We start from the raw sequence: 15,636 nt of genomic DNA, 5'->3' as shown, positions 1-15,636 counted from the left end.
TTCGGTAAAATTACCGAATCGGTAATTTTACCGATTCGGTAAATACCGAATCCTGAAATGAGATGTAGGGGGAGTGTGTGGGTGTAGTGTGGATTCGTTATTTACCACCAACTGAAAGATGGTGGTAAATGACGAATGTCTTAGTAAATGCATTATTTGGCCCTTAGAAGTGTGCAATGTGGCAGACGTACATGCCCTTAGGGCATGTATGTGTGCCACATGTGCACACATGCAGGAATCAGGGGTGCAACAGGGGGTCACTGTGACACCCTGCCACCCTTGATTGTGCTCCCCCCATTACCGATTCGGTATTTACCGATTCGGTAATGGTAACTGGCTTCCCATTGATTCCTATGGGCCTCCTGGCCCATAGGAATCAATGGGAAACAAGTTACCATTACCGAATCGGTAAATACCGATTCTAAAATACCGACACTTACCGAATCGGTATTTTTTTACCTACATTACATTTACCGATTCATAAATACCGAATCGGTAAAATTCGGTATTTAAGAATCGGTAAATGTAATTTACCTACATATGGCCCTTAGACAGTATACTGTGCAGCACTGCTCTCTACACATTGAACTCTACACCACTGAACTATATGCTACTGCACTCTAAGCCACTCTGCACCACTGCACTCTACAACTCTTTACTCGATACCACTGCACTCTAAGTCATTTCACTCTACTCTGAAACAACCTACTCTGCCATTGCAGTCTGCGTCACTCTATTGCACTCTGCACCACTCCACACCACTTCACTCCAAACCATGCCACTGCACTCTACACCAATGCACTCTACTCCACTTTACTCAAAACTAGTACAATCTATGCCATTGCACTCTATGCTTATCTACTGTGCACCACTGTACTGTACAACACTCTACCCTACACCACTGCACTCAATGACACTCTACTCTATACCATTGCATTCAACGTCATTTTACTCCGCACCACTGTATGTCACTACACTCTTCACCAATGTACTCTATGCCACTCTAGTCTACACTACTGCACTCTATGACACTCTGCTCTGCAGCACTACACTCTCTGCCACTGAACTCTGTGCCACCCTCCTCTGCGCCACTCTACTCTGCACCACTTTACTCTATGCCACTGCACTCTGTTCGGCACCACTCTACACCACTCTACACCAATGCACTCTACGCCCCTCATCTACTGTGTATCACTGCGCTCTGATACTGCACTCTACGCAACTTCACTTCATGCCTCTCTACTCTACTCTTCTCTATGCCAGTGCACGCTACCCCACTTTACTATGCACCACTGCACCCTTCACCACTACACTCTACACCATTCAACGCCACTCCACTCCACTGCACTCTATGCCACTACTCTATACCACTGCACTCTACCCTGCACCACTCCACTCCCCGCCATTTCACTCTTCTCTGAAACAATCTACTTTACACCACTACACTCTATGCCACTATGCTTTACGCCACTCTGCTCCACTCTGCGCCACTCCACTCTATGCCACTGTAATCAATAATACACCACTGTACTCAACGCCACACTACTCTAGGCAACTTGACTGTTCACCACTACACTCTAAGCCACTACTCTATGTCCCTGCACCCGTATCTACATCATTATACCCTTCACCACTCCACTACATGACACTCTACTCTGAAAGAAATTACTCTACGCAATTGCACAGTATGCCACTGTACTCTACACCACTCTGCACCACTCAATTCTATGCTGTGCCACTCTATGCCACTGCTCTCTATGCTATGCCACTGTACTCTAAACCACTCCACTCTACTCCAATGCACCTATGTTAACTACTTTGCACCACTGCACTTTACGCCACTATACTCTACAACATTCTACTCCAGTGGTTCCCAAACTTTTTACTCCTGAGGACCCCCATTGAGACACCACTGGAAGCCAGGGACCCCCAAGCAATTTGTAGGATTTAAATTTTAAACATTAAAACAGGAATTCAGAAAAAATAAACACACGTGTGCACACAAAACAAATACTCGAATTACTAAGGATTTTAGGGGCATATTTACAAGTCTTTATCGCCATGGGAACGTCACTTTTTGCGATGTTCCTGTGGCAATAGGGGCTTCGCCTTATTTACAAGGCAGCGATAAGCCACTTATTGTGGCTTAACGCTGCCTTGTAAATAAGGACCCCTTTCACGCAATGCTTCGCGTGAAAAAGGTGGGCAGTGGGATTTGCAGTAGGCGTTTCACTCCAACACCCATTGATTTTGACGCTGCCCTCTATTTACAAGGTCAGCTTAAAGAGGAGACAGCACCAAAATTAAGGCCATGAAAAACCTGGTCTTAACTTGGCAAAATGAGGAGAAATGCCTTATTTCTCCACGTTTTTGCTTTTTCCAACGGAAAAAACAAAACACCTTTGATTGTCTATGTTCAGGAAGGTGGCCCTTCCTGCACATAAACAATCTTCAATAAAAATGACGTTTTGTAACTTCCATATGGTGCTGCATTAGGCAGCACACATAGAAGTGACAAAACGGCATTACAAAATTGTTCATGTGCAGGAAGTGGGAACATAGCAACATCAGGATAATGATAGACTGCGAATAAACATATGTTGCTAACTTTTACCATGCAGTTTGCAAGCAGCTCTTTGATGACAGTTTACAGGACACTGCTAGATTACGATTGTCCCTTATGGATTGCAAAGTAACAAAAGAATCTCTGTGACAAAATCAGTAACCCACTGACCTATGCACATAAAATACTGTTTTTTAAAATGCATTGTACACGTTCTTTGCAGTAGGCATATTAACCCTCTGTTTCACATTAGATAAGTCAAAGCTGCCACTGGGCAAAACACTCATCTCTCTCCAGCAGGTACATTAATACCTGCCATTTTCTTGACACTTTTATAGTTGCTCAAAAACTGCTAATTTTACAAGGTACTTTGCAGTGCTTTTAAAACTGCTGCCTGCGGACCCCCTGGGAATGAGCCACGGACCCCTGGGGGTCCTCGGACCCCAGTTTGGGAAACACTGTTCTACTCTATGCTGCTGCACTCTACACCACTGCACACTACGCCACTATACACCCTTGCGTTCTGCACTCGACGTCACTCTATTCTACAGTGCATCACTGTACCCTACATCACTGCTCTCTGCACCACTCTACCACCCTGCACTCTGTACCACTCTACTCCACTCTGCATCATTGCACTCTGCCCCACTGCAATCTACTTTGCACCGCTCTACTGTATTCAACTGCTCTCTACTCTATGCTACTCTACGTCACTGCACTCTACACCAATTTACTAAAAACCAATGCACTCTACGCAACTGCACTCTATGCCAATCTATTCGGCACCACTGTATTTTACACCTCTTCACTCTAGGCCACTCTACTCCACTGCACTCCACTCTACGACTCTCCACTCTATGGTGCTCTACTCCAAAAACTCTGCTCCACTGACACGCTACTCCACTCTTAAGCCATGCATTCCACTCGATGCTATTCTACAACACTACTCCACTCTACGAAGCTCTACAATACTCCCTCTATGCCACTCCATTCCACTTTATTACACTCTATTCTATGACACACTACTCCACACCTCACCACTCTGCTCTATGACAGTCTACTCCACTGTATGCCACTCTACTCTACAACACTCTACGCAACACCCTCTATGCCACTCCACTCTGCTCTACACCACACCATGACACTCTATGCTATTCCACTCTACGGCACTACTCAACTCTGTGCTCCACGTAACACTACTCAACTCTACGCCCTTCCACTGTATGACACTCTACTCCCTCCATGACACTCCACTTCACTCCTCTCCACGCCACTCAAGTCTACTGTACGCCACTTCACGCCACTCTACGCCAATCCATAAAACTCCACTTTACGAAACTCCACTTCAGTCTCCTTTACCCTACTAACTTTTAGCCATGCTGAACAGCAGCCACTCTGTTGTACAACATTGCTAAAACATATTGGCAAAGCCAATTGCTCTTGCATAGGCGAGACCTGTTGGCTTTGCCAATGCTTTTTTAAGATGGTGGCAGTCTTTGCCAGGATTTATTGGCAGAACTGACCCATTCTTTGCCAGGATTTATTGGCAGAATTGACTCATACAATGGAAGACCCTTTTTAGGTCTCGCCTGAGACAGTGCATGCTGTGTCTTCGAGACATTTAGTAAGTGGCTTTTAAAAGTGCCACCAGAGGCTTTTGGTGGCCTAAAGCTTGAGAGCACGTGAGCGTGCACGCCCGCAGCCGCCATCTGCCTTTCTGTCATGGCTCATTAAGCCTCCTCCACCCCCTTGCTATCTGCTCTCACTACCCCCTCCCTTCTCCCCCCTCCTATCTCCCCCTCCATCCTCGTTAGCTTGTTATTCTTAACTTCGCAACCCTGCCGTCATAGCGCTTTTCCCATAACTTTTAGCTGTGTTGCATGGCTGAAAGTTATGAAGAAATAGCGCTGAGGTGCATTCGAGCGCTATGAAAAAAGCGCTATAACGTGTTAGTTGGAATGAATGGAGCCACAACAAACACATCTTTGGCTGCACCAGGCTGGGCCCGAGCACAGAGCTCATTAGTGCTATAAGGTATGTTTGCAGTGTGTCAAGCACAAGATACTCCAGATTGTAGCCCAGCTGAGGAGCCTTAGAAAACATGGCTTGTATTCAACGTATCAATAATAGTACACTATACTGCTAGGTGAAATGATCCGCATTCACGGGTGACTGTTTGTGGAGGGGGTTGGTCTGAAAGGGAATAGATGATGGTTTATGGATAGAGCTTAGAAAAGCAGAGCCCAGACGTCCATTAAATGAGGCCCGTGCTAATAATTCCAAACAGAAAGCAGAGGCCAGCACAGGGACTTTACCACTCATCAGGTTCTATGAGTAGCTCATATTGCAAAGCATGGCATATTCTTATATATACATTCTCTTCTGTCCTCTGAGTGCATGTGTAGAGATCGTGTGCACCAGCAGGCAAAGCAAGGCAGGCACATTTCACTGTCACGATATGAAAAACCAATATACATGTACACGTGTTTCAAACTTTTGCTCTAATAACATAATAAACTGTGCCCGCCGTCCTAGCACTTTTCCCATAACTATTAGTCATGTTGCATGGCTGAAAATTATTTTAAAAATAGCTCAGTGCTGCTTTGTAGTACTTTGACAAAAGTTATTACATAGCCAGCACTACCCGCATTATACCACTTTTGTTTTTTGTTTCAGTCATGCTACACGGCGGCCGTGCTGCTGTACAACATGGGTAAAAGACAATGACAAAGCCAATACCTTTTAATCAATCCACGACCTATTTATCCACTATTTCACCTTTCTATCCACCCACACATTTTTCTATCAATCACTTTCTCTTCTATTATCCTTTCACCTAATATCCATCTATTCACTCATTCATCCTTTCACCCTTCCCTCCGCCCTGTCCTCTATCGACCCTCCCAGTCATCCTTTCACTGTTCATCCACTCAACCATCCTTTCTTTCTTCCATTCTCTACTCATCAGCCACCCAACTCCCTTCCATGCACTCTTCCAACTTTCCACCCTTCCATTCATCCTTTTGTTCCAGCAGTTTTCCAGTCCTCTTTTCATTCATCCATCCTTTCACTCGTCCTTTCATCTTTCCAAACCTTCTTTCACCCTTCTTTGTTTTCCTCTTTTCCTCTTTTCCTCCAACCCCCTTTCCTTCTGTCCCTATTTTAATTCTTCCTTCCACACTTCCTTCTTTGCACCCTTCTTTTGTTTCACACTTCCTTCCACTCTTCCCTTCACATTTCTTTGTTTTATCCTTCCATTCCTACTTGTATCCTTCCTCGTTCCTTCCATTTTTCTCTTCCTCATTTCACCATTTATATTTAGCAATCTATTTCTTTTCTTCCCTCTTTGATTTTTTACTTTATTATCTTTCTATGTACCTCTATCGGTTTGATGCCTCTACTTTTCTGGTTTTCCACATTTTATTCATTCAATCCTCTGTCTCCTTCACGCACTTGGCTCAGTTTTCAGCCGTAGGCCTACACGCCTCAGCTTTTTCTGTTCTGCAAACCTGAAGACAGACGAAGCCCTCAAAAGAGTCAATATTTTAGTGCCTTATCAGCCAAGTGGCTCATGTCAACACCCACCACACCTCAAGATGCTTTAGTAGAGGGTTTAGGCATAGCCAATAGGTCACGCCTTTGGGACCTTAAGTGTTTAGTTATCCAGCACAATATCTTTGCTGCAACAACATCAACTGTTGCATGGCTAAACACTTATAAGGTTCCCAAAGGCGAGACCTATTGGCTATGCCAATGCTTGTTAGTCCTATGGCTCGCCCTGCCTGTGGTTTGTAAAGGGTCTTTCTGAGAGGAAGACTTTGGCTCACCCAACCCTTGGTTTTTAATGGGCATCTTCGAGCCGAAACTCGTCTGCACACCCAAATACTGTGTCTTCTCTTTTTATACCCTAGGGCGAGAAGGGGGACCCGGGCCTGCCAGGCCTGCCTGGCGCGCGAGGACCAATCGGCTTCAAGGTGAGTCGCCAGGGCGCGCGCCCGCTCGTGCACCGCCCCCTCAGGCCTCCTGACAGATGCTTCCTTTGGCCTCCACCCAAGCTGCTGTCGAGAAAAGGGCTCCGAATTTAGCAGCAGATGTTTCTATTCCTGCGCTCTTTCCATTGTTTACTAGAGCTAAAATTACACCCGGTTCTCGATGCCAAACTGCATTGCTAGAGGTGTTACAAGAGGACAGAAAACTGCTCGAGTGCAGGCTGAGGCGCAGCCGGGCTGGAGGGGTGGCATGGAAGGCCCACAGCCGAGGAGGTGTGACACACACAGCCTCTCAGGAAGGGCGGGATCCAGACTGGTTCAACTCCTGCAATGAATGAAAAATAACTAACAAAAATACAACTCCGTGTGCTATTTCATTCTGTAAAACAATGCCCACTCAGCCTGCCTTGTGATTCACTCTCTCATTCTACCAGACTTCCAGAGGCACCAGCCTGTAGTTTGGCCCTTGTCACCTCTGGCTCCTGATATGAAAACCTGTTACTACAGAACATCATGAGTGTGTCTGTCTGATGCTAGAGTGGGGCATACCAGGTGCAACCTAGCTGCAGCTAGGGGGCCGGGGACAGAGAGTGGGATATACCACCTAGAGGGTGTCGTATAGTTATAGCTCCCCAGAGGGCGTCATTGTACAATTGTAGCTCCTTTGAGGGCCTCATTATATAGATGTAGCTCCCTAGAGGGTGTCATTGTACAGGTGTAGCTCCCTGGAGGGTGTCATTGTACAGGTGTCACTCCCTTGAGGGCTTCATTATACAGATGTAGCTCCCTAGAGGGTGTAATTGTACAGTTGTATCACCCTAGAGGGTGTCATTGTACTGGTGTGACACCCCTGAGGGCGTCATTATACAGGTGTAGCTGCCTAGAGGGTGTCATTGTACAAGTGTAGCTCCCTAAGGTGTGTCCTTGTACTGGTGTAACACTCTTGAGGGCGTCATTGTACAAGTGTTGCTCCCTAGAGATTGTCATTGTACAAGTGTAGCTCCCTAGAGGATATCAGTGCACAAGCATAGCTCCCTAAAGGGAGTCATTGCACAAGTGTAACGCCCTAGAGGGTGTTATTGTATTGGTGTAGCACCCTTGAGAGCGTCATTGTACAAATGTAGTTCCCGAGAGAGTGTCAATATACAATTGCAGCTCCCTAGAGGGTATCAATGTACAATTGTTGCTCCTTTAAGGTTTTCATTGTTCCAGTGCAGCACCCTAGAGGGTGCCATTGTAGACGTGTAGCTCCCTAGAGGGTCTCGTATAATCATAGCTCCCTAGAGTATATCAATGTTCAAGTGCAGCTCCCTAGAGGGTGTCATTGTACAAGTGTAGCTCCCTAGGAAGTATCATTGTGCAAGTGTAGCCCCCTTGAAGGTCACATTGTACAATTGTAGTTCCCTAGAGAGTATCATTGTAGAGGTAGAGCTCCGTTGTGGATGTCATTGTACAGGTGTAGCTCCCTTGAGGGCTTTATTATACAGGGTCTAGCTCCCTAGAGGGTGTCATTGTACAATTGTAGCTCCCTGGAGGGTGTCATTGTACAGGTGTAACTCCCTTGAGGGCTTTATTATACAGATGTAGCTCCCTAGAGGGTGTCATTGTACAGTTGTAGCACCCTAGAGGGTGTAATTGTACAGTTGTAGCACCCTAGAATGTGTCATTGTACTGGTGTGACACCCTTGAGGGCGTCATTATACAGGTGTAGCTCCCTAGAGGGTGTCATTGTGCAATTATAGCACCCTTGAGGGCGTCATTGTACAAGTGTAGCTTCCTAGAGGGTGTCATTGAACAACTGTAGCTCCCTAGAGTGTGTCCTTGTACTGGTGTAACACTCTTGAGGGCGTCATTGTACAAGTGTTGCTCCTTAGAGAGTGTCATCGTACACGTGTAGCTCCCTAGAGGATATCAGTGCACAAGCATAGCTCCCTAAAGGAAGTCATTGCACAAGTGTAGCTCCCTAGAGTGTGTTATTGTATTGGTGTAGCACCCTTGAGAGCGTCATTGTACAAGTGTAGTTCCCTAGAGAGTGTCAGTATGCAAGTGCAGCTCCCTAGAGGGTATCAATGTACAAATGTTGCTCCTTTAAGGTTGTCATTGTACAAGTGCAGCTCCCTAGGGTGCCATTGTAGACGTGTAGCTCCCTAGAGGGTTTTGTATAATTATAGCTCCAAAGAGTATATCAATGTACAAATGTAGATCCCTTGAGGGTGTCATTGTACGAATGTAGCTGGCTAGAAAGCACCATTGTACAAGTGTCGCTCCCTAGAGGGTGTCATTGTACAAGTGTAGCTCCTTAGGGAGTATCATTGTGCAAGTGTATCCCCCTTGAAGGTCTCATTGTACAATTGAAGTTCCCTAGAGAGTATCATTGTAGAGGTAGAGCTCCCTTGTGGGTGTCATTGTGCAAGTGTAGCTCCCCTGAGGGCATCATTGCACAGGTGTAGCTCGTTAGAGGGTGTCATTGTACAGGTGTAGCTCCCCTGAGGGCGTCATTGTACAGGTCTAGCTTCCTAGAGTGTGTCTTTGTACAGGTGTAGCTCCCTTGAGGATGTCCTTGTCCAAGTATAGCACCCTTAAAGGTGTCATTGTAGTAGTGTAGCTTTCTAGAGGGTATTATTCTACAGTTGTAGACCCCCTGAGGGCATCAGTGTACTAGTGTAGTACCTTAGAAGGTGTTATACAGGTGTAGCTCCCTTGACGGCGTCATTGTACTAGTGTAGCACCCTAGTGGGTGTTATTTTACAGGTGTAGCACCCTTGAGGGCATCATTGTACTAGTGTAGCTCCCTAGAGGGTGTCATTATAGGTTTCTAGCTCCCTTGAGGGTGTCATTGTACAGGTGTAGCACCCTTGAGAGCATCATTGTACAAGTGTAACTCCCTAGAGGGTCTCATTGTACTAGTGTAGCTCTCTAGAGGGTGTCATTATAGGTTTGTAGCTCCCTTGAGGGTGTCATTGTACAGGTGTAGCACCCTTGAGAGCATCATTGTACAAGTGTAGCTCCCTAGAGGGTCTCATTGTACAGGTGTAGCTCCCTTAAGGGTGTCATTGTACAGGTGTAGCTCCCTAGAGGGTGTCATTATACAGGTGTAGCTCCCTTGAGAGTGTCATTGTACAGGTGTAATTGAATATAATGGGAAACCCAATCTACCCTTGAGGGCTTGGGCAAATCAAATGAACGGGTAAAAAGCGCCTTCAAGGGATTTATTTGGAAAACTCTGTTCTATTGCTTTTGATATATATTTTTAACTGCAAGAATTATTGATAATCTCGCCACAGAGATATTATGCAAATGTCTATTATCTAAGAAATATTTTCGTTCCTTGTGAGGACATAAGAACCAACGAACCAATCACAAAACAATAAATATTCTAAACACGGGTATATATAGAAAAAGGTTTTATCTTTTGACATTTATCAAGGGTACTACACAGTTATACAAACAATGTAACAAGAGGAAAAAAAATACAATTATATAATCCTTCAATGTCACTATTGTAAACACTTCTTCTCAGTGTACATTATTTTCCAGAAGAGAGTGTGAGTGTCGACGTTTCGGTCTCTATGCATTTGTCCTTGAGACCATCTTCAGGGCTATCATAAATTTAACACTTTAAAGGATTATATAATTGTATTTATTTTCCTCTTGTTACATTGTTTGTATAACTGTGTAGTACCCTTGATAAATTTCAAAAGATAAAACTTTTTTCTATATATACCCGTGTTTAGAATATTTATTGTTTTGTGATTGGTTCATTGGTTCTTATGTTCCCACAAGGAACAAAAATATTTCTTAGATAAAAGACATTTGCATAATATCTCTGTGGCGAGTTTATCAATAAATCTTGCAGTTAAAAATATATTGTACAGGTGTAGCACCCTTGAGGGCATCATTGTACTAATGTAGCTCCCTAGAGGGTCTCACTGTACAGGTGTATCTCCCTTCAGGGTGTCCTTGTCCAGGCGTAGCTCGAGGGTCTCATTGTACTGGTGTAGCTCCCTTGAGGGTGTCATTGTAAAGGTGTAGCTCCCTAGAGGGTGTCATTATGGGTGTGTAGCTCCCTTGAGGGTGTCATTGTACAGGTGTAACTCCCTAAGGGCATCATTGTACTAGTGTAGCTCCCTAGAGGGTGTCATTATAGGTGTGTAGCTCCCTTGAGGGTGTCATTGTACAGGTGTAGCTCCCTTGAGGATGTCATTTTACAGGTGTAGCACCCTTGAGGGCGTCATTGCTCTAGTGTTGCTCCCTTTGTGTCTCATTATACAGGTGTAGCTCCCTTGAGGGTGTCATTGTACAGGTGTAGCACGCTTGAGGTCATCATTGTACTATTGTAGCTCCCTAGAGGGGGTTATTATACAGGTGGAGCTCCTTTGAGGGCGTCATTTTACAATTGTAGCTTTCTAGAGGGTGTCATTACGCTGGTGTAGCTCCCTTTAGGTTGCCATTGTACAGGTGTAGCTCCCTAGAGGGTTTCATTGTACACATGTAGCTCCCTAAAGGGTGTCATTTTACAGGTTTAGGTCCCTTGGTCTTGGGGTAAAGGTGTCCTTTCAGGATGATCGCATAATACAGGTGTTCCCTTTCAGGAGGTCCCATGATAAAGGTGAGCCTCCCGGAAGGTGATACATGTGATCCTACTTGGAGAGTGCCACAGTAAAGGTATTCCTTCCTGAAGAGTCCCATGGTACAGGTGTTCCTCCCTGGGGATTCCCATCGTACAGGTGTTCCTTTAGGGATATCTATTGTACAAGAATGACCCACGGATTGGTGCCATTATCCATGTGAGTAGCTCATGGGAGGGTGCCATTAGTGGAGGGCTATCACCAAGGAGGGTGCCTTGGTGCAGGAGTAGCTCCTGGTAGGACGCCAATCATGGAGGGCTAGCACCTAGGAGGGTGCCTTTGTGCAGGAGTAGTTCCTGGGAGAGTGCCATTGGTGGAGGGCTAGCATAGGAGGGTGCCTTGGTGCAGGAGTAGCTTCTGGGAGGATGTCATTCATGGAGGGCTAGCACCTAGGAGGGTGCCTTGGTGCAGGAGTAGCTTCTGGGAGGATGTCATTCATGGAGGGCTAGCACCTAGGAGGGTGCCTTGGTGTAGGAGTAGCTTCTGGGAGGATGTCATTCATGGAGGGCTAGCACTTAGGAGGGTGCCTTGGTGCAGGAGTAGCTTCTGGGAGGATGTCATTCATGGAGGGCTAGCACCTAGGAGGGTGCCTTTGTGCAGGAGTAGCTCCGAGGAGAGTCCAGTGGTACTGGGCTCGGTCCCTGGAAGATGACTTTGTGCTTGGGTAGCTCTTGGGAGGATACCATTGGTGGAGGGCTAGCACCTAGGAGGGTGCCTTTGTGCAGGAGTAGCTCCTGGGAGAGTACAGGGCTCGGTCCCTGAAAGATGACTTTGTGCATGGGTAGCTCTTGGGAGGATGCCATTGATGGACGGCTAGCACCTAGGAGGATGGTGCTTTGTGCAGGAGTAGTTCCTGGGACAATACCATGGGTAAAGGGCTAGCTCCCAGGAGGGCGCCTTTGTGCCGGTGGAGGGCTAGCACCTTAGAGGGTGCATTTGTGCAGGAGTAGCTCCAGGGAGAGTCCAGTGGTACAGTGCTCGGTCCCTGGAAGATGAGTTTGTGCAGGAGTAGCTCCTGGGAGGACGCCATTGGTGGAGGGATACCACCTAGGAGGGTGCCTTTGTGCAGGAATAGCTCCTGGGAGGATGCCATTGGTGGAGGGATATCATCTAGGAGGGTGCCTTTAGGCAGGAGTAGCTCCTGGGACGACGCCAATGATGGAGGGCTAGCACCTTAGAGGGTGCATTTGTGCAGGAGTAGCTCCAGGGAGAGTCCAGTGGTACAGGGCTCGGTCCCTGGAAGATGAGTTTGTGCAGGAGTAGCTCCTGGGAGGACGCCATTGGTGGAGGGATACCACCTAGGAGGAGGGGGCCTTTGTGCAGGAATAGCTCCTGGGAGGATGATATTGATGGTGGGATAACACCTAGGAGGGTGCCTTTGTGCAGGAGCAGCTCCTAGGACGATACAATTGAAGGAGGGCTAGCGCCTAGGAGGGTGCCTTTGTGCAGGAGGAGCTCCCGGGAGAGTCCAGTGGTACAGGGCTCGGTCCCTGGTAGAAACTTTGCGCAGGGGTAGCTCCTGGGAGGATGCCATTGATGGAGGACTAGCACCTAGGAGGAGGGTGCTTTTGTGCAGAAGCAGCTCCTGGGACGATACCATTGGTAAAGGGCTAGCTCCTAGGGGAGAGTCTTTGTGCAGGAGTAGCTCCTATCAGAATGCCATTGTTGGAGGCCTAACTACTGTGAGGGTGTTGTGTGCAAGGGTAGCTCCTGGGAGGCTGCCATTGCCTAGGGATAGGTTCGGAGAGGGTGCCATTGGTGGAGGGCTAGCACCTAGGAGGGTGCCTTTGTGCAGGAGTAGCTCCCGGGAGAGTCCAGTGGTACAGGGCCCGGTCCCTGGAAGATGAGTTTGTGCAGGAGTAGCTCCTGGGAGGACGCCATTGGTGGAGGGATACCACCTAGGAGGGTGCCTTTGTGCAGGAGCAGCTCCTGGGAGGATGCCATTGGTTCAGGGATACCACCTAGGAGGGTGCCTTTGTGCAGGAGCAGCTCCTGGGAGGATGCCATTGGTGGAGGGATACCACCTAGGAGGGTGCCTTTGTGCAGGAATAGCTCCTGGGAGGATGCCATTGGTGGAGGGTTAACACCTAGGAGGGTGCCTTTGTGCAGGAGCAGCTCCTAGGATGATACAATTGAAGGAGGGTGCCTTTGTGCAGGAGTAGCTCCTGGGAGGTTGCCGTTGGTGGAGGGCTAGCACCTAGGAGGGTGCCTTTGTGCAGGAGCAGCTCCTAGGACGATACAATTGAAGGAGGGCTAGCACCTAGGAGGGTGCCTTTGTGCAGGAGTAGCTCCTGGGAGGTTGCCGTTGGTGGAGGGCTAGCACCTAGGAGGGTGCCTTTGTGCAGGAGCAGCTCCTAGGACGATACAATTGAAGGAGGGCTAGCACCTAGGAGGGTGCCTTTGTGCAGGAGTAGCTCCTGGGAGGTTGCCGTTGGTGGAGGGCTAGCATAGGAGGGTGCCTTGGTGCAGGAGTAGCTTCTGGGAGGATGATATTGATGGTGGGATAACACCTAGGAGGGTGCCTTTGTGCAGGAGCAGCTCCTAGGACGATACAATTGAAGGAGGGCTAGCGCCTAGGAGGGTGCCTTTGTGCAGGAGGAGCTCCCGGGAGAGTCCAGTGGTACAGGGCTCGGTCCCTGGTAGAAACTTTGCGCAGGGGTAGCTCCTGGGAGGATGCCATTGATGGAGGACTAGCACCTAGGAGGAGGGTGCTTTTGTGCAGAAGCAGCTCCTGGGACGATACCATTGGTAAAGGGCTAGCTCCTAGGGGAGAGTCTTTGTGCAGGAGTAGCTCCTATCAGAATGCCATTGTTGGAGGCCTAACTACTGTGAGGGTGTTGTGTGCAAGGGTAGCTCCTGGGAGGCTGCCATTGCCTAGGGATAGGTTCGGAGAGGGTGCCATTGGTGGAGGGCTAGCACCTAGGAGGGTGCCTTTGTGCAGGAGTAGCTCCCGGGAGAGTCCAGTGGTACAGGGCCCGGTCCCTGGAAGATGAGTTTGTGCAGGAGTAGCTCCTGGGAGGACGCCATTGGTGGAGGGATACCACCTAGGAGGGTGCCTTTGTGCAGGAGCAGCTCCTGGGAGGATGCCATTGGTTCAGGGATACCACCTAGGAGGGTGCCTTTGTGCAGGAGCAGCTCCTGGGAGGATGCCATTGGTGGAGGGATACCACCTAGGAGGGTGCCTTTGTGCAGGAATAGCTCCTGGGAGGATGCCATTGGTGGAGGGTTAACACCTAGGAGGGTGCCTTTGTGCAGGAGCAGCTCCTAGGATGATACAATTGAAGGAGGGTGCCTTTGTGCAGGAGTAGCTCCTGGGAGGTTGCCGTTGGTGGAGGGCTAGCACCTAGGAGGGTGCCTTTGTGCAGGAGCAGCTCCTAGGACGATACAATTGAAGGAGGGCTAGCACCTAGGAGGGTGCCTTTGTGCAGGAGTAGCTCCTGGGAGGTTGCCGTTGGTGGAGGGCTAGCACCTAGGAGGGTGCCTTTGTGCAGGAGCAGCTCCTAGGACGATACAATTGAAGGAGGGCTAGCACCTAGGAGGGTGCCTTTGTGCAGGAGTAGCTCCTGGGAGGTTGCCGTTGGTGGAGGGCTAGCAGGGTAGTTAGACACAGGTGTTCTGATGTTGATAGTGCAGCACTCTGAGTAGCTAGACACTGGTCTGGTGTTACTAGTGCAACATTCCGGGTAACTAGACACGGACATTCTGGTGTTAATAGTGCAGCACTCCGGGTCACTAGACACTGGCATTCTGGTGTTATAAGTGCAGCTCTCTGGGTAGCTAGACACTGGCGTTCTGGTGTTATTATTTCAGGTCTCTGGGTAACTAGACACAGGCGTTCTGGAGTTAATAGTGCACCTCTCCGGGTCACTAGACAGTGGCATTCTTGTGTTAATAGTGCAACTCTCCGGGTAGCTAGACACTGGCGTTCTGGTGTTAATCATGAAGCTCTCCGGTAGCTAGACACTGGCGTTCTGGTGTTAATCGTGAAGCTCTCCGGTAGCTAGACACTGGCGTTCTGGTGTTAATCGTGAAGCTCTCCGGTAACTAGACACTGGCATTCTGGTGTTGATAGTTCAGCACCCTGGGTAGCTAGACACTGGCGTTTTGGTGGTAATAGTACAGCACTCCGGGTAGCTAGATATTGGTGTTCTGGTGTTAATAGTGCAACTCTCTGGGTATCTACACACTGGCGTTCTGGTGTTAATAGTGCAGCTCCTTGAGCAGATAGACAAAGGCGTTCTGGAGTTAATAGTGCAGCTCTCCAGGTAACTAGACACTGGCGTTTCGATGTTAATAGTGCAGCTCCCGGGGTAGCTAGACACCAGCGTTCTGCTGTTAATAGTGCAGCTCTCTGGGTAGCTAGACACTGGCATTCTGGTGTTAATAGTGAAACTCCCCGGGTAACTAGACACTGGCGTTCTGGTGTTAATAGTGCAGCACTCCGGTAGCTAGACAC

At 48.2% G+C, this 15,636-nt stretch overlaps 1 protein-coding gene across 1 annotated transcript in view; it reads left to right on the top strand.

Moving 5' to 3' along the window:
- The window catches only part of COLQ (collagen like tail subunit of asymmetric acetylcholinesterase), a 778,371-nt gene that overhangs the window by 339,536 nt on the left and 423,199 nt on the right, over positions 1–15,636 (top strand). Inside the window, exon 7 of the mRNA XM_085630419.1 lies at positions 6,475–6,537. Coding sequence (XP_085486545.1) covers positions 6,475–6,537 — 63 coding nt within the window. The remainder of the gene's footprint in view (positions 1–6,474; positions 6,538–15,636) is intronic.

This window comes from Triturus cristatus, chromosome 10, assembly GCF_964204655.1.
Source record: "Triturus cristatus chromosome 10, aTriCri1.1, whole genome shotgun sequence".
Classification (NCBI taxonomy): Eukaryota; Metazoa; Chordata; class Amphibia; order Caudata; family Salamandridae; genus Triturus; species Triturus cristatus.
This window is presented reverse-complemented; position numbering and strand designations above follow the sequence as displayed.